Source organism: Arvicola amphibius, chromosome X, assembly GCF_903992535.2.
Source record: "Arvicola amphibius chromosome X, mArvAmp1.2, whole genome shotgun sequence".
In the NCBI taxonomy this organism is placed as follows: domain Eukaryota; kingdom Metazoa; phylum Chordata; class Mammalia; order Rodentia; family Cricetidae; genus Arvicola; species Arvicola amphibius.
In genome coordinates, this window is record NC_052065.1 from 8,682,640 (window position 1) to 8,701,055 (window position 18,416).

The following is an 18,416-nucleotide window of genomic DNA, read 5'->3' on the forward strand; positions in this document are numbered from 1 at the left end:
TCAATGCCCGTATTCCTCTCGAAGTAATTGGTGTTGCCAGGAGCAAATGTGTCTCATTGTCATGAAAAGTCCTAAGTTATTAAAACATTTTAAATGCCATATTCTGAAGGTCTCTGAAATATTTGAAGAATACCTAACTAACTGAAATATATCTCTATACATCTAGAAAATCTAACATGACTACAAGCTTTACTATTATAGATGAATATCTATAAACTTATATTTCTTTTTTTTTTTCGAGACAGGGTTTCTCTGTAGCTTTGGAGCCTGTCCTGGAACTAGCTCTTGTAGACCAGGCTGGTCTCGAACTCACAGAGATCCGCCTGCCTCTGCCTCCCGAGTGCTGGGATTAAAGGCGTGCGCCACCGCCGCCCGGCATATATTTCTTAATTATATATTACATTTTAAAATGAGCTATACAAACAATACCTTAATGAAGATCAGAAATACATATACATATGACAAAATTGACCTTAAATTTGCATCAATAAACCAAGATCCATACAAATGCAAATCTCTACAGCATATCTATATCATAGCCCCCTTTAAATATAAACAAACATTTGTAGACAATATTTGGGAATATGGGCGTAGTTTTGTCCATGCTTCTTCCTGCTGTTTGGGAGCTCTATTAATCAGGTCTTTTATGGTATATCCTGTGTGCTAGGTTCATCTCAGTCAGCAGTTTGGCGTAGTAATTTTTTGAGGGGTGTTCAAGGCGACCTTTGACGGGGTCTTATTCCATCAAACCACATCAGTCTGGAAGCAATCCACAGGTTCTCATCCTTTGTGGAAACAAGAGAAGAAACTCTTTTCCAAAGCAACATATTCTTAGACTCAAATTTTGAAATCAAGATGCCTTTATGTTGGTTTAACTTAGCAGTCCATACAATGAAATGTCTCTCTGTACTTAGCTCCTTCACAGTCAAAAAATTAAAAGATAACACAATAATATACATAATCCAGACTCTCTGTGAATTTTCCAATTTTACATGGCTTATTTTTTTATTGCTTTAAAACTATGAGTATCTGTACTCTGTCTCTTTAAAGACTTTACTCTTTTTAAAAAGCATTAACTTTATTTTATGGCTCTATAGTCTTTTTCCTTCTCTCTTTAGCCTACATATATTTATCCAACAATATGACTCATCTGGATTTGTCTTTATTGCATATTTGTAATTCTTTACTGTCCAGGAGCGCTTTTTAAAATGCTAAGCACTTCTAAAAAACTTAAGCTATGGCATTACTAGGTCAAATACGGTACTGTCTGCTTGCCCCACCCAGTTCAACATGGTGGAAGCCCGTTCCCCACCTCTGCCAGCTATGCACATTGCCCCAGTTTTAGGCATACAACCAGTCCATGCAACCCCACTCAAATGCTCTGTAGCCAGACCTCCTGCCTGAAAGAGTCAGAGTTTGGGTTGGCAGGATGACCCAGAAAGCCAGCATTTCAATATAGCATGGCTTTTTTTCTTTTGGTATGACTGAATCAGGAAAATCTTTCTTAAAGGAGCTGTGGCATGCTGCCAGCAAACAGCAAGAAACTCTGTATTTTTGTGTCTAGAATTTCTTTTTAAATTCTCTCAGGTTTTACATGGATTTAGTCCACCATGTTGGTGTGCCAGTCTGTTGCAGGAGAGATTGCTTGTTTGGTTCCCAGCTGCCCAGCTAGCTTAGACCCAAAATAATCACACAGAAACTGTATCATATAAAACCCTTCTTGGCCCATTAGTTCTAGCTTCTTGTTGGCTAACTCTTACATATTAATTTAACCCATCTCCATTAATCTATGTATTGCCACGTAACAGTGGCTTACAGGCAAAGTTTTGGCATGTCTGACTCTGGCAGTGGCTCCATTGTGTCTCTCTGACTCTGCCTATCTCCCAGCATACAGCCTAACTTTCCCTGCCTACCTAAGTTCTGCCTTGCTATAGGTCCAAAGCAGTTTCTTTATTCATTAATGGTAATCAGAGCACACAGAGGGGACTCCCGCATCACAGGAGGATTACAAGTGTGTCCCTAATTTAGCTTCTTTTGAATATGAATTCGGGGGATCAAACTCCCATCCTTGTGTTTGCAAAGCAAGCTCTCTACTGACTGAGCTGTTGGAACCCCCAAATTTAAGATTTTCAAGTTTGTTGGGTTAACCCTTCACTGGAGTCAAGGGCTATTCTTTGCAAGCAGCGATTCTTAGCTTAGGGTATGGCAATATAGATGTCCATGTAGTTGGAAACCATTCATTATCACTGTTGCTACATTTTGAAGTGGAAAATGGTTACACACCTTTCTGGTATCAGCTACAGAAAGTATAGCATGCCATTGTAGCCCTTACAGTGTGAGTTAAAAATAAATATTGAAGAATATTAGTTAGAACATTGTTTTCCAGAACCAAGGCCTTAGGCTGGGCAACCTGAGGTCATTCCTGCAGTGATGAACCCTGTGCCTTTTGCTCTTCTATTCCTTTTATTCCCTGAGGGGTCATTTGTTTTAGAGACATAGTAAGTGTTGGGCCATGTCCTATAGACAAGTGTCTGCTTTTGAAGTATGTTCCTTGCTAGCCAGTGAACAGAATGAAGTAAGAATTGAGATTAGAAATGATGCCAGCTCTTAGAGCAAAGAAAAATTATTATTATTATTATTATTATTATTATTCCTTTCAAGTCCTTGATAGCATTTTTTATGTTGTTTGGCAATATCATAGAAGTCATCTCGAGTTTTTTTCTTTTAGATTTATGTATTATTTTAAAATTTGTTTTTATTTTGTTTTATGTCTGTGGATGTTTTGCATGCATGTATATCTATCAGTCACCATTGTGTGCCTGGTGCCCAAACAGGACAGAAAATGGTGTCAGATTCCTTGAAACTGGAGTTACAGGCTGTTGTAAGCTGCTGTGTGGGTGCTGGGACTCCAAACCTGGACTTCTGGAAGAACAGCCAGTGCTCTTAACTGCTGAGCAATCTCTTTAGCCTCTATTTTTTATTTTTAATTATATTTGTGTATATGTGTCTTATGTGTGGGTGCGTGCACATGTGTACATGTTTGGGAGGAGGCTAAGAGAAGGCATGAATCCCTCAGAGCTAGAGTTACAAGTAGTTGTGAGCCACCTGCTGTGGGTGCTGGAAACTTGTATCCACTGCAAGAGCAATGTGCACTCTTTTTTCTGTTTTTGAAACAGGGTTTCTCTTTGTAAATCTGTCTGTCCAGGAACTCACTCTGTGGAACAGGCTGTTCATGAACTCACAAAGATCCACCTGCCTCTGGGATTAAGGGTGTGTACCACCACCACCCAGCAGTAATATATACTCTTAACCACTGACCCATGTCTTTAGGCTCTCTGAGATTTTTACCTTGTAGCTCTAGATGGCCCAGTTCTTGCTGTGTAGACAAGGCTGATCTCAGGCCCACAGAGAGATCCACCTACCTGTGCATCCAGTGCTGGGACTAAAGGCATTGCTACCACATTTGTCATTTACCCTACTTTTTACCTTTGGTGGTGCTACTGATAGAAGCTAGGGTCTTATACATGGTAAGCTAACAGTCTCTAATAGTCTGTATTACATTCATATCCCCACTTTTCCCCATGTTTATGTGTAGAATAAAGTTTCCTTATCTTTTAATATGTGTGAGGTTTTTGCCTGCATGTATATAGCGTACTACTGTGTTTGCCCGGTACCCACAGGCACCAGAGAGGGTGTTGGATACCCTGCAACTGGAGTTACAGATTGTTGTGAGCCACCATGTGGATGCTGGAAACGAATCCTGGTCCTCTGCAAGAGCAGCAAGTACTCTTAACCCCTAAGTTATCTCCAGCCCCATGTTTATTTTTTAGAAAAAGTAAAAAATCTATTGACTATTTATATACATTTTATGTATGTATATGACATGTGTCTTGTTCATTCATACCAACCCTCCAACTCTCCTCAGAACCTCTTCCCATCCCAACATGTTTCCTTCCCACCGTGTCCATATATATGTTCATCAAATCTAATTTGAGCCACCCACATGTGCCCAGCCTCATTTGAAAGTCTTTTTGTAAGGGACTATGGAGATGGCTCAGAGGTTAAAAGTACTTGCTGCTCTTGGAGAGGAGCCAGGTCCAGTTCCGCCTTCCTTCATAGCAGTTCCTTTCTGTCTATAGCTCCAGTTTCAGGGGGTCTGAAACTCTCTTCTGTCCTCCACAGGCATGGTATGAAGGTGGTGCACATATATACGTGCAGGCAAATACACAAAATAAAATTTAAAATCTTAAAAAAAAATCCATAACAAAATTTTTTGTGAGACAGGGTCTCATGTAGCCCAGGCTAGCCTTAAGTTCTATGTAACTGGGTATGACCTTGAACTCAATCCTTTTGCCTCTACCTCCCAAATGCTAATATATAAGCATGAGCCACTATACTTGGCAATATATATTTAAAATTTCTTACTTTTAAAATTAAAAAAAATGCTGAGTGTGGTGTTTCATGCCTTTAATCCCAGAACTCACTGTGTGAGTTCAAGGCCAGTCTGGTCTACAAAACGAGTTCCAGGACAGGCTCCCAAGCTACAGAGAAATTCTGTCTCAAAAAACCAAAACCAAAAAAAAATATTATTTCTTGATGGTTCCATACATGTATATGATGATTTCTAGTCCTTTCACCCCCATTATTCTGTCTCTCCCACGTCCTTTTCCCACAGAAACCCATCTTTCCAATGTCCCCTTCTAATTTCAAGTCTTATTTTGGTGTGTATGATCTACCATATTTAAATAGGGTCTGATGACTTTTCTTTTTAATCTCAAAGGTAGGTGAGTCAGGCAACAAGATGGATCAGGAAGGAAAAGGCACTTAGCACCCAGTCTTGACAACCAGAGTTTGGTCCCCCAGTCACACATGATAGGAGAGAACCTTCTCTCCATGTTATCTTCTGACCTCCACCTATGTACTGTGACCTGCTGGTGCATGAACTTGCTCATACGTACATGTGAGCAATAAACACATGCTAAATAAATAAATAAATGTAAAACAAATAAAAATTCAGAAAAATAAAGTAAGTGCTTCAGACTAAGGTTACTCTAAAATCTAAGCAATCTAGAGTCAGTACTTGACAAGAGAGGCATGTCTCAGAAATTGCTTTATTAACAGGACATTGATCTCACAGCTCCATCTTTATGATTGTGAAGGATTCGATGACTAGTTGGTGACGGTGCTTCCTAATGGCTTCTTCATGCTGATATCTTTTTGATCAGTGCTTGAAATTCTTCGAAACTGACTTCTCCATCTCCATTCTTATCCAGCTCTTTAAACAGATTGTCTAGAGTACCCGCACCCTGGTATTAGATAAAAAGAATGGGATAGGCGAAGGAAGAAAATTTAGATAGGATACTGAAACACATCTCTGAAACTAGGAGGAACTGTATTTTCCTTCCAAGAAGGCAGCCTAGGTTTCAGTCACATGCCACTGGTAATGTGGTAATACGTGTGGTGAAGCCTGCTTCAGCTGTAATGGTGGTTTTATGTCACATAACTGGGTTCTATCTTTCTTTTTTATTTTATTTATCTTTGAGACAGGGTCTTATTATGACCTGAAACCCACTACGCAGATCAGACTAGCCTCGAACTCAACAGAGATCCACCTGCCTCTGCCTACAGAGTTCTGAGATTAAATGAGTGAGTGTACTATAATACTTGTCCCTCCCCCATTTTAAAAATACTGTGTGTGTGTGTCTGTGTGTGTGTGTGCATCTTTTGTGGGCGTGTACATGTAAGTGCAGCTGCCCTTAGAGGCCATTAAATGGCATCAGATCCTTTGAAGCTACAGGTGGTAGTGAGTTACTGGTGGACTTGCGTGCTGGGATCTGAATCTAGGTTTTGGAAAGAGCATCATGTGTTCTTGACCACTGAGCAATCTCTCCAGCCCCCTGGCTCTTTATAACACTGTATAGTACATTTATTATTATTAAAAGTCATCATTTGCATTTTTTCTTTTTTTTTTGTTTTTCGAGACAGGGTTTCTCTGCAGCTTTTTTTTTTTAGAGCCTGTCCTGGAACTAGCTCTTATAGACCAGGCTGGTCTCGAACTCACAGAGATCCGCCTGCCTCTGCCTCCCGAGTGCTGGGATTAAAGGCGTGTGCCACCACCGCCCGGCATCATTTGCATTTTGATAATTTATAAGATCTAAACTTTTTTGTTTTCAAGGCAGGGTTTGTCTGTGTAACCCTGGCTGTCCTGAAAGAGATCTTAACTTCTTTAGGCCTCTAAAAAGTTCTTCAAATTAGACCCTATAGCTCAAGCCTGTAATCTCAAACCTGGGTTCTCTGCAGCAATAGTAAATGCTCCAAACTGCTGAACCATCTTTCTAGTCCCTCATCTAGCTATTTTTATGTGAACAGTTCAGTAGTGTTAAGTATATATTCTTTACTATGCAACAAATCTCCACATGCATGTCTGAGGTCTCGGGTTCAAGTCCCAGCAACACATACACAAAGTTATTGTAAAGTATAAGAAAATTAGGAAACACCAGATTTTAATGTTAGCTTTTTTCAGCTTTGTGTGTGTGTATATTCTAAAAACAAAAATCATGTGAATTTGGGCTGTAGCTCCGTGATAGAGCACCTGTTTAGTTTTTGCTAGGCCCTGGGTTGTATGTGGCCATATCCCCACAGGACTGTCGGTAGTATTTCTGAGGCAGCCCTCAGCCCTAGGCCCTCAGCTGTGCTCTCCCACCCCCAGAGGCAGCGGCCTCTGGCTGCTCAGGTATGCACTCACCTTCAGGAGACTGGGGAATTCTGACTGAATCAGTAGCTTCAGCTCCTCCTTTGATAGCTGGTTTGGATCGCCTTCTTTGGCTGCATATTTTTCAAAAATGCTCTTCATTTCTTCGGGAGACTTCTTGGTACTCATTCTGCTGTCCTGTAAATTGGGAAGAAAGTAGATTTACCAAAAAGCTGAAGTGCCAAGTGCTGCCAACAGGTTTTTACTCCCCTCCCTTTTTATTGGGAAAGACAAGGGGGAGAAAAGGGAAAAGGGAGAGAAGAGAGGTAGAGGAGAACAACATCATCGGCTCCTAAAGTATTTTAAAAATAATCAAGTTAGGAGCTAGGGAACATAGCTGTTAGTAGAGCGCTTGCTTAGGCTGCTGGTAGCCCTGGGTTCTATCCCCAGCACTCCAAAAGCCAGTGGGCATGTTAAGAACTCACCGAGCTGCTTACCAGTCAGAGCAAGCACTGGAAGAGTCTGAAGAGCAGCAGGCGATCAGCTGATGAAGTGGCAAGGAGGAGCGCCTTTATATAGTCTTTACAGACACATCACCTGATTATGAAATTCCCCTTTGTTTACTATTTAAGGGTAATCATTAATGGGTTCTGAAACCAAGCGTAAGACTCTCAATTAAGGGCAAGCTCCAGTAAAGAGCTGCTACTTCAACAGTTGCTTAATGGTTCAGAGTCCTAAGAGTAAAATCTGGATTTTTTTTTCCTTAGATACTTTTCCCTCCAATATAGAATTTTGATCTTGCTCACAGCTCACATTTCTGAAAGCAATGACATTGCAGATTTAGGCTTGAGAAAGTTTTTCTTCCTATGCAGAAAAATATTCTGTCACAGAGGGACAGTATTACACGGCTTTTAAAAATACAGAATTGGTCCGGGCAGTGGTGGCCCCTGCCTTTAACCCCACCACCCAGGAGGCAGAAGCAGGTAGATCTCTGTGAGTTTGAAGCCATCCTGGTCTACAGAGTGAGTTCCAGAACAGCTAGGGCTACATAGAAAAACCCTATCTCAAATCCCACCCTCTAAAAAGGGAAGGTAGATCAAAATTTCTGATTTTATTTGGCAAAGCAATATTTTTGAGTAACTTGCCATTTTCTTTCTTTTTGACTATTGTTCCTATCTGTACTTTTTAAAATTTCTGTATACTTACATCCCTCCTCCTCTCCCTCCCTCTTTCTCTCTTCCTCCCTTCTTTACTCTCCCTCCCTCACTTCTGGCTACCTTGGAGTTTGCTTTACAGATCAAGCGAGCCTTGAACTTATAGAGATCTGCCTCCTGCCTCCTGCCTCCCATGTTGGAATTAACAGTGTATGCCACTATGCCTGGAGATATTTCTCCTGTTTGTAACAAAATATATTTTGCCAAATCATTCTAAAACTTGTGAAAATACTCAGCTCACACTTAAACAATTGGAACTATTTCAGAAGTTTTGGAATAGCCAGATGTTTGAAATTAGAGACAAAATTGATTTTTTTTTCTGGAAAGAGGCCCATAAAATAACTAGACCATTTCTTGGGGATATTATTCTAATGCTGATTATAAGTCACAGGTAGGGGGTTTCAGACTGATTTCAAAAGCCCTTCAACAGCTTTGAAACACTTGGACATTTAAAAATTTCCCTGACCTGCAGTATAGCACCTATAATTTGATGTTTGAAATACTGGACTGTACTTTGCTCAGATGTTTTTCACCTCGAAAACTCTAGGACTTTATTTACATTGGAGAACAAATGTGAAATGTTATGATGTTGCTTCCACGATTCTGGTCATTCCTGAGCACTTAGCATTCTATAGGTTTTGAGTGTTTTATTGCAGTTTATATGACTCCAGTACAGACTTATGTATTAACCCACTTATTTGAGTTACTGGCATTGTAGGTTAGCCTGTCAGTAGGTAGGCAGGTAGGTCTGTCTATTGTGTGTGTGTATGTATATATATGTATATATATGTATGTATATATGTGTGTGTACATATGTACACATGTGTATAGTTGTATAGGGTGTCAGGTGCTCTATCAGTCTCCCGCCTTATTCCCTTGAGATAGGGTCTGTCATGGAACCTGAGCTAGGTTGGTAGTCAGCAAGGCCAGTGAACCCCTTCTCTGCTCCTCACCCCCGTAGTGCTGGCGTTACAGGCACACACACAGCCAGCCCTGACCTATTCCATGGGTGTTAGGATCCATACTCAGGTCCTCATGCCTACGCACAGCTGCTCTTAGGCACTGAGCTGTAGCTCCAAGTCCTTATTTATTTGTTTATTTTTGGAGCCAGGGTCTCTCATGAGGCCCAGTCTGACCAAGGATAACCTTGAACTCCTGATCCTTCTGCCTCTGCCCCAGCAGTGCTGGCATTGCAGGTGTAGGCTACCATGTCCAGTTGGCATTGTTTTTACTTGATGATTTTACACAATAATATTCTGACTTTTGGCAATGTTTTTTCAAAGGCTTTAGAAAATTTCCAGTGTTTTTGTTTGCTTGTTTTACGTGTAGGTTCTAGTCTACTGGGAGGAAGTGAGCTTTTGTGACTAATGATAGTAAGAACGATAGTTTTTCCTCCAGTGTCTCTTGTTGTTGCTGTTGGTTTTTGAGATGGGATCTCTTTATCCCAGCTCACAATGCAGTTCAAGCTATCCTTGAACTTCTTCCTGGTCCTTCTATCTCAGTCCTCCTGACTGATTGCCCGACTCCAACATCTTTAAGGGTTTTTATTTCGTTTTGTTTTACATCTAAAGCAAAGTGGCAAGAATAATAGAGAACTCTACCTTTTGATCGGACTCTACCTGTAAACATTTCTACATGTGCTTGTTACTATACTCGTTCTTAGCCAAAAGGCCAAGAAGTGATCCACATGTGCTTTTTCTGGCTAATAGTTTCCTCCTCATCAGTTCTCTGAGAATCAGTTGTGGAATCTCACTGGTTTCCTAAGGACAAGAACTTTTTTCTGTAGAGCCTCAGTGGTGTTATCATGGCATATTTCAATCTCAATTGTTTTTTCAAATGATCATTTTGAAGCTAAAACTGTTGGGAGTTGGTGTGATATTTCTGGTGCCTATATTGAAAAAATGATTTTAATCACTACATATAATCTAAATATCAGTAGATTATATGACAGATGTTTTATATAGCATACTTACTTCATGTCATATGGAATATACGATTTGTAAAAGTATAGCAAATACAGAATGCACAAAATCCACGTCTAGTTTCTGTGGTGCGGGGACGGAACCCAGGGCTTCATGCATGCCAAGCAAGCACTCTACCAACTAAGCTACATACTCAGCCCAAAGGACTTTTCTTCTTCAGACATTCTATGCTCTTGATTTTGAGCAGAATAACATGGTCACAGAAGCTGCAGGCGCTCAGAGTCTTCCTGAGGGGGTAAAAAAATTCTGTCCAAAGATCAAGCAATTGAACAGAGAGGTGCTACTTAACCTTTGCCTCTTCGTTTTTCCATGACCAACCTTGTACCTGTCATTCTTTCCATTTCTCTCATTTCTGAGCACACTCTTTTGAACACACCCTGCATTTATGGCATGTTTCCATACATTGTTAGTTAATGTTTCATGAGACTATTGGTGGATTTTGTGTTTCTAACTTCTGGGTTACCAGTGTACCAAGATAAAAATAAAAAGAAGACAAGAGAGATATCACTGGAGGATATGAACATGCAAAAGTATGAGAAGAAGCACAAGGTATTTTTCAAGTTCTGTTAGCATTTGCTATTTGCTACAAGCCTGAGTTCTGACAGGCAGCATTAGGTCACTTTAAGCAGAGATTTTCCCTTTAAATGAGATGTGGAGCCTAAATGACTTTTGACCTATATGGTGTGCACCTGTAATCCTAGCACTTGGGAGGTGGAGGAAGGAGAATCAGAAGTTTAAGGTCCTCCTCTGCTACATATAGGGAGTTTGAGACCAGCCTGGGCTACAGGAGACCTTGTCTTAAAAAAAACCTCATTTCGTATTACTAATTGTATTAGTGTTACTAATACAATTATGACCAAGTCCCCACAAAACAATGTGGATGTGAAATGCAATTGTATGTTATCTTTGACTTTGAAATTTAAAATATCTGAACCCATCCTTTCTAAGGAACTAAATTTTAGTTATTTAAAAGGATAACTTAATTTTAGTTGTCCCTAAAAGTGACAGCATACCTGTTTCACTTACTTGGCTTTTATGTGGTACCTATCTTCCCTGGACCATCAGAGTTCATTTTCTTTTCTACTTCCAGCCTTTGCCTGGGGTGTGCAAGTCCTGCCTGTACTAGTCTTTGGTTCTGAGTCCCCAGAGGCCTCCTCATAGGAGCCAGTGCTTACTGAGGGCTTTTGTTTTGTTTTGTTTTATACTATGGACACTCAACTTGTGCAGCCTCCTGAAATCATTGTAGCGACACTGTGCAATGGGTGCTGTTCCCTTTGGTCTATATATAGATGTACAGAAGGAACAGCAATGGATTCCTGCTTTAGCAAGTTCTTACCAACTCAGTACCTGAAACACTCCCTTTTTTACTTGTAAGGCAGATGTTTGAAGTGGTTGATAGGATGTGTTTGTTCTGAAGTTACAGGAGAGACTGCTTAGTTTTTCGCCTTCTAGAGGCTGCTTGTTCATAGATTTGCCCTCCTTCCTGAAAGCCAGAAGCTTAACATTGTCCAATCTGTCTGCAATGTCCACTTTGCTATTATTTCTCCTCTGATTCTGTCCTTCCTTCCTCTCTCAAGGTCCTGCATGATTATGTGGGTTTACTCTCATAATCCAGAATAAACATCTCTATCGGGTGAATTCCTTAGAAATGAGTTCAGCCTGCCTCTCTCTCTCCAGCCTATGTGATACCTTCTGTCTTGTCATGACACAGCAAGAAAGGCCCCTTCCACCTCCAATAAACTTTAACAGAATCACATTTATAAATTCTTATGTCATAAAAGGTTCACAGGTTCTTAGGTTCTAAGAACTAGAATGTGAACATCTTTGGAGGGGCATGGGACATGAATTACCAATGTGTAGATGATTTATTTGGTAAGGAGAGCATATTCATTGTGCTCTCAAATCATGGGCTCTTGCAGTGAAGTATGGAGAAGGCCTCTTTAGAAATGTAATGAAAAAGTGGTCTGTGTATGGGAGTATGGTGGGAGAGTGGGGAGTGGAGGAGCCATTGGCATTGGACTTGCCTAGCTGAGGTAGAAAGTTCTGGTTTGAATCTATCAGCAGAGTCCAGCTTACTAGGGTCATGCATAAGGTGAGACCTGAGGGCCACTCAGGAGGGGTCTACTTTGATTTGTAGTGACACAGACTGTTGGAGCAAGTAACAAGGCATGTTAGGTAACATAGTAATGACGTAAAGCTGTTCATAATTATGCCCATCTTCAACATGACTCATAAAAAATCCAAGTCAGAGTAAGTCTTAAAAAAAAGAGAAGCCCCAAAACCTTGGGACTGTAGGAGAGGAACAAACTGGGGAGTCTTTTTTTTAATTATGAAAGTTGGGCCTTTACCTTACTTAGGCTTGTTTTTAGCTAGCCCTTATGATTTAAGTTAACCCATATTTTTCTTTTTTATTGCTTTATAAATAATACCATTCAAAATTTCCACTTATTTCCCTCCCGCTCCCCCACTTTCCCTCCCCCTTCAGTCCTAAGAGAGGGCAGGGTACCCTGCCCTGTGGGAAGTCCAAGGCCCTCCCTGCTCCATCCAGGCTTAGGAAGGTATGCATCCAAATAGAATAGGATCCCAAAAAGCCAGTACATGCAGTAGAGACAAATCCCAGTGCCATTATCGTTGGCCCCTCAGTCGGTCCCAACTGTCAGCCACATTCAGAGGGTCTAGTTTGACCCCATGCTTGTTTAGTCCCAGTCCAGCTGGATTTGGTGAGGTCCCATTAGCTCAGTCATACTGTCTCCGTGGGTGGACGCACCCCTCGCGGTCCTGACTTCCTTGCTCACATTCTCCCTCCTTCTGCTCTTCAACTGGACCTTGGGAGCTCAGTCCAGTGCTCCAATGTGGGTCTCTGTCTCTATCTCCATCTGTTGCTGGATGAAGGGTTTATGGTGATATTCAAGATATTCATCAGCGTGACTATGGGACAAGGCCAGTTTGGGCACCCTCTCCTCCACTGACCAGAGTCCTAGTTGGGGACATCCCCGTGGACACCTGGGAACCGCTCTAGAGCCAAGCCTCTTGCCAACCCCAAAATGGCTCCCTTAATTAAGATATCTTCTTCCCTGCTCCCATATCTTTCCTTCCTCCATCTCAACCATCCCACTCCCCCAAGCTCTCACTCGGGAGTCTTTGTAAAGAGTACTTGAGAAACACACTAGAAAGCTTGGGCAAGTCACTAGAAATGGGGCTAGGGATATAGCTCAGAGGTAGAGTGTTTACCTACTATGTATGGAGCTTTAGGTTTAATTACTAGTCCTGTATAAAGAAAAGCAACAATAGAAAGAAGGGGTGACAATATGCCTCGGCAGATAAAGGTGCTTGCTGCTAAGGGTGATGACTTGAGTCCTGTCCCTGGTAGTTACATGGTGGAAGTTGTTCTCTGACCTCCCCACACACTTTGTGGCACACAAGCACCCCCCCCCCACACACATAAAAGCATACTATAAAGAAATGTATTTTTTAATGAAGTAGAGGGGGAGGAAGAGGGTGGAAAGGGTCTTCTGGGAGTAGGTGCTCCTGTTTTGTCCAAGTGGAATATTCAGACAAGGAACCAATTCCCAGGATGCAGCGAGGGAGGCCCCATACACACTGCCATTAAGGAATTTCATTATTGATAAGAGACTTAGACTTCCACACACTTGGTTTAAGGTACCCTGGGACACTGAAGGATTTGAACTCATTACACTTTTACCTAGGTTGCAGACTATCTCAGGCAAGGTTAATTAGTGCCATAGTTATCCTGTGTGGTGCTTTACATCTCCCAAAGCTTTATAGCTTATTGATTTTTCTTTTCTTTTTTATATGCTGTATGGCTCTGTTCTAAGAAAGAACAGAAGGGTGTGGGGGTCAGATCACAGCCAAGAGTAGGGTCAAGGAAATAGTTTTTCAAAGGAAGAAGCTTTTCCCTTTCAGATGCAAAAACTGTGGTATTTTTGAAATGTTGGGGATAAATATAAAGGCACTTGGGGTTCACTAACCACATGACATTGATAAAATTAACACGCTTCAAACCATGTTGCTCTCCTCTCAGACTTTTTGGGTCTTTTTGTTGCCCAATTAAGTTGTATAACCTGAGAGGCCATCACTCGCCACCCCCATCCCTTATTTTATCTCTTTTGAGACAGGGTCTTCATGTAGCTCAGACAGGTCTTGAACTTGCTATGTAGCACAGACATGCCCTGTTTTATGTGGTGCTGGGCCTCAAACACTAATCCTGCGTGCTAGGCAAATAGTCTACCAACTGAGCTACATCCCAGGCCCCCAGTACCATCTATCTTTAGAGCTTGTCATGTTGTCTGAGGACTGAGTTGCTGTGTTCTCTATCCAGACGTCTCCTTCCTTCCAGTGTGGCTTCTGCATGCTTGCTCCCTACTGATACCATTTTGTGTGTCTCTGGATGAGCCCTTCTGAAGAGACCTCTCCTGGTCCATCCCTCTCTGGTGATTCTCTTGCAGGTTCTCATTGTATTTTTCTCTTTTCCTTGCTACTCTGGGTATCATTCAGACTTAGGATATGTTTCCCTTTCTCTCTCATCTCCAATATCTTTCTTCTCCACTAACTCCTCTGTTAGCTAGTACATCTTCTTTAGAGTATTTTTACATTTTCATACTTATATACAATACACATTGATCATACATATCCAACCCAAATCCTCCACCTCACCCACTGGACCCTTCCCACACTCTCCGTTCCCATCTTTATGTTCTCTTCTAGCTTGCACATTTTTTAAAATGTGGATTTTTTCCTTTGAAAGCTTTATATAATATTTTTGATCATATTCTTTCCCCTCTACCAGTTCCTCTCAGATTCTCCCTCCCACACAGATTTATGTTCTCTCTGAAAACAAAATAAACAAAAAGCACAGACACGAACATGGAGTCTATTTTATGTTGACCAACTACTCCTAAATATGAATCCTGCCCTGGAAAATGGTTGATATTATCCGTGTCATTCCATTGAAGAAAATGGATTTTCCTTCTCCTAGTAGCTATCAATTGCAAATAGCTTCCTGGTTAGGGATGGGACTTTGCGTCCACTTTCCTTTCTCCAGGCTGGGGTTTTATCTGACTTGAATTTGCGCAGGTCTTGTGCGTGCTGTCACAGTCCCTGTGAGTTCTTATGTGCATCAGCTCGTGCCTGGAAAATGCTGTTTCCTTGGAGTTGTCCACCACCTTTTGGCTCTTACACTCTTTCTGCCTCTTCTTCTCCAGAGTTCCTTGATGGTTGACAGGAGGCGCATGATAAAAGCATCCCATTTGGGCTAAGTGCTGCCATAATGATTCTCAGCCTGTGGGTCATGACCCCTTTGGGTGTCAAACAAGCCTTTCATAGAGATAACCTAAGATCACTGGAAAACACAGATACACATTACAATTCATTACACTAGCAAAACTTATAGATATGAAATAACAACAAGAATAATTTTATGGTTGGAGAGTTACCACAAATGAGGAACTTTATTAAAGGGTCATACTGTTAGGAAGATTGAAAGCCACTGTGCTAAAGTCTCTCACTTTCTGCCTATTGACAAGTTGTTGGTCTCTGTGTTAATTACCACCTACAGAAAGAAACTTCTCAGATGAGGGTTGAATGATGCTCTGATCTATGGGTATAGCAATATGTCATTAGAAGTTGTTTTGTAGCCAGGTGGTGGTAATGCACACCTTTAATCCCAGCAGTGGGAAGGCTGAGGCAGACAGATCTCTGTGAGTTCAAGGCCAGCTTGGTCTACAGAGCAAGTTCCAGGACAGCCAGAGCTACACAGAGAAACCCTGTCTTGAAAAACCAAAACTAACTAACTAAATATTTTTAAAATTTTTAAAAAGTTGTTTTGCTACTATGTTTATTTAGCAGAATAATAGTAGTATGCTTTCCCTCTGGCCTATGACCTGTCTAGTCCTAGGTTCTTGACTTTATTAAGTGTCAGGTATGGTTTCCATATCATGGAGTGAGCCATAAGTCCAATAAAAAGTGATTGGTTACTCTCATAAAATTTGTGCCACTATTGCACCAGTGGGTATCACTTGCAGGTAAGTGACACTATTGTAGCTCTTCTAGCTAGGACAGTTTAAAAATTCATGTATACATGGTGCCACAGTGCACCAGTATAGGTCAGAAGACAACTTGTGGAAATGGGTTTTCTCCTTCCACCATGTGGATTCTGGGAATTGAACTCAGATCCTTAGGCAAGTATTTTTATTCATTGAGGCTTCTCACCAGCCCCTAACTAGAGGATCACCATGGCTCTTAAGCCTTAGGATTTCTTTATGTGTTATTCCAGGAGAAGGCCATAGTAACTATTTCTGAACATGGCATGGACAGTGTGAACTAGTAGCCTTGTGAGACCTCAGTAATACATTTCACTCTCTGCCTTTAACTTGTTTCATTAAAACTGTACAATGGACAGAGTCAATTGTTCTAAAAGGTCTGTGATAAAAAGTCAGCAATCTTCAACCCTTTCTCTCCTCAATTCTACTCCCTTAATCTCAGGTTTCTAAATCATTGTTACCACATTATTCTTTTCAAATTTCCCTTGATGTGGTGCGGGAGGAATATTTAATACCATTACATGACCAATACATTTGCTTCCTCTTCATCCCCACCCTTACACTTCAGTTTGGGAAATGATTTTTGGTCAGGGGGTATTTAGAAATTTCATACCAAATGAGCACAAAGACAGCTTAAAATTTTTCTCTTTTCCCTCCCTCCCTCCCTCCCTCCCTCCCTCCCTCCCTCCCTCCCTCCCTCCCCTCCCTCTCTTAAACTTTTTTCTCTTAAAATATTTTAAAATTTAGAGATAGACTCTCATTTTTGTAGGCTTCTTGTTCTTTCTTAAATCCTCTTCCTTCCTTCCTTCTTTCCTTCCTTCCTTCCTTCCTTCCTTCCTTCCTTCCTTCCTTCCTTCCTTCCTTCCTTCCTTTTTCTCTTCCTTCCTTTCTTTCCTTTCTTCCTTCCTTCCTTCCTTCCTTCCTTCCTTCCTTCCTTCCTTCCTTCCTTCCTTCCTTCTTTCTTTCTTCCTTTCTTTTCTTGAGACAGACTCTCTCTTTATAGCCTTGATTGTCCTGGAACTCACTATGTAGATCAGGCTGTGACCAGAATTTAAAGATCTGCCTACCTCTGCCTCCTGAGTGCTAGAATTAAAGGTGTGTGCTACCACAGCTGGCTCTTTTTCTTTTTTCTTTTGATTTTTCAAGACAGGTTTCACTGTGTAGCCTTGACTGTCTCAGAACTTGCTTCATAAACCAGGCTGGCCTCAAATTCCCAGAGATCTGCCTGCCTCTGCCTCCTGAGTGCTGGGATTAAAGGCGTACATCACCACCCCCCAGCCCCTTTGTCTTTTAAAAAAATACTTATTTATATTTTATGTGTATGATTGTTTTGCCTGCTTGTATGCTTGTGCACCACATACATGCCTGATACCTTTAGAGGACAGAAGAAGGCATCATATCTCCTGGAACTGGAGCCAAGGATGGCTGTGAGCTACCATGTGGGTGCTGGGAACAGAACTCAGGTCCTTTGCAAGAGTAACCAACACATGCTTTTAATTGCTGACCTATTCTCCAACATTCAAGCATCCTGTTCTTGTTTTTTTTTACTTTGTTCGCAATAGTTCAGACCAGTATACTTCTTTATTGTCATAGTCACTGATAACGGAAGCAATTACCTCTAGGTAATTGGACCTTATGTAGTAAACAAGGATGAACTGATTGAAGAATTGTAGTGCACCTCTGACAAGAACTCAGGGAACTTTATTACCATAGTTGGAACTTGAATGGAACCTAAATGAAAACTGAGACTCTGAATAGACATAGAACTTCTTAGTCTGTAGCAGCTCTTGCGATCTTACCTGCCTTTTCTTAGAAAATACACACAAGCATTTATAAGCCTCTTGGCCTCCTAAACTGGGGGCTGCCTTCTCTCACTTCACTCAGTAATATTTAATCTAGCCCTCATTAGCCAGCCAAAGAAGATAGGGAAGTCATGCTAAGAGTTAACGAAAATTCAGAAATCAAGCACTCATTTCAATGAGACGTATAATCCATTTTTCCCCAGCCCTTTCCCTCAGTGACTCTTGGAGCTTGCTTGGGTCCCAAGGTTCTGATGGCTCCAAACGTTTCCTGGGGCACTAATAAAATCAGGTATTTTCCTAGAAATTCTTTGTTTAAGAAATTCCAGTTGTCAAGGATTCCTTTAGAGCTGTATGTGGCTTTTAGGGTGTGTGTGGGGAGTGTAAACAATCTTCTATGAGAATCCTGAGTAATTTTATTAGAACAGATTGACTTACCCAACTGCAGTCTGATCTAACATCTTAAAACAACAACAACAACAACAACAACAATAACAACAACAACAAACATGGCTGGGCATGGTGGCAGGCCTTTAATCCCAGCATTCAGGAAGGAAAGGCAGACCAATTTTTGTGAATTCAAGCCAGCCTGTTCTGTATAGTGAGTTCCAGGACAGCCAGAACTACATATTGAGACTCTGTCTCAAAAAAAAAAAAAACCCAAAACCAAG

General features: G+C 41.2%; 2 protein-coding genes across 5 annotated transcripts in view; one reads left to right on the forward strand and one right to left on the reverse strand.

Moving 5' to 3' along the window:
- Ctps2 (CTP synthase 2) overlaps positions 1–18,416 on the forward strand; it is a 124,689-nt gene that overhangs the window by 57,782 nt on the left and 48,491 nt on the right. The gene's annotated exons all lie outside the window — the stretch shown is intronic.
- Positions 5,096–7,245, reverse strand: S100g (S100 calcium binding protein G). Of its 2 annotated transcripts, none has more exons than XM_038317262.1 (3): positions 7,177–7,245; positions 6,746–6,889; positions 5,096–5,306 (listed from the first exon to the last, which is right to left on the reverse strand). In XM_038317262.1, the coding sequence occupies exons 2-3, from the start codon at positions 6,878–6,880 to the stop codon at positions 5,202–5,204; spliced, it is 240 nt and encodes a 79-aa protein (XP_038173190.1). In that variant the 5' UTR covers positions 6,881–6,889; positions 7,177–7,245; the 3' UTR covers positions 5,096–5,201. The 2 variants fall into 2 exon arrangements, with proteins under 2 accessions (XP_038173190.1, XP_038173191.1); XM_038317263.1 differs by having other exon boundaries at positions 7,189–7,236.

Coding starts and splice junctions, on each gene's coding strand:
- S100g (XM_038317262.1), bottom strand. CDS start 6,880: ATGAGTACCAAGAAGTCTCCCGAAGAAATGAAGAGCATTTTTGAAAAA. Junction 5,307..6,745: donor AATTCCCCAGTCTCCTGAAG/GTGAGTGCATAC, acceptor ATCTAATACCAG/GGTGCGGGTACTCTAGACAA.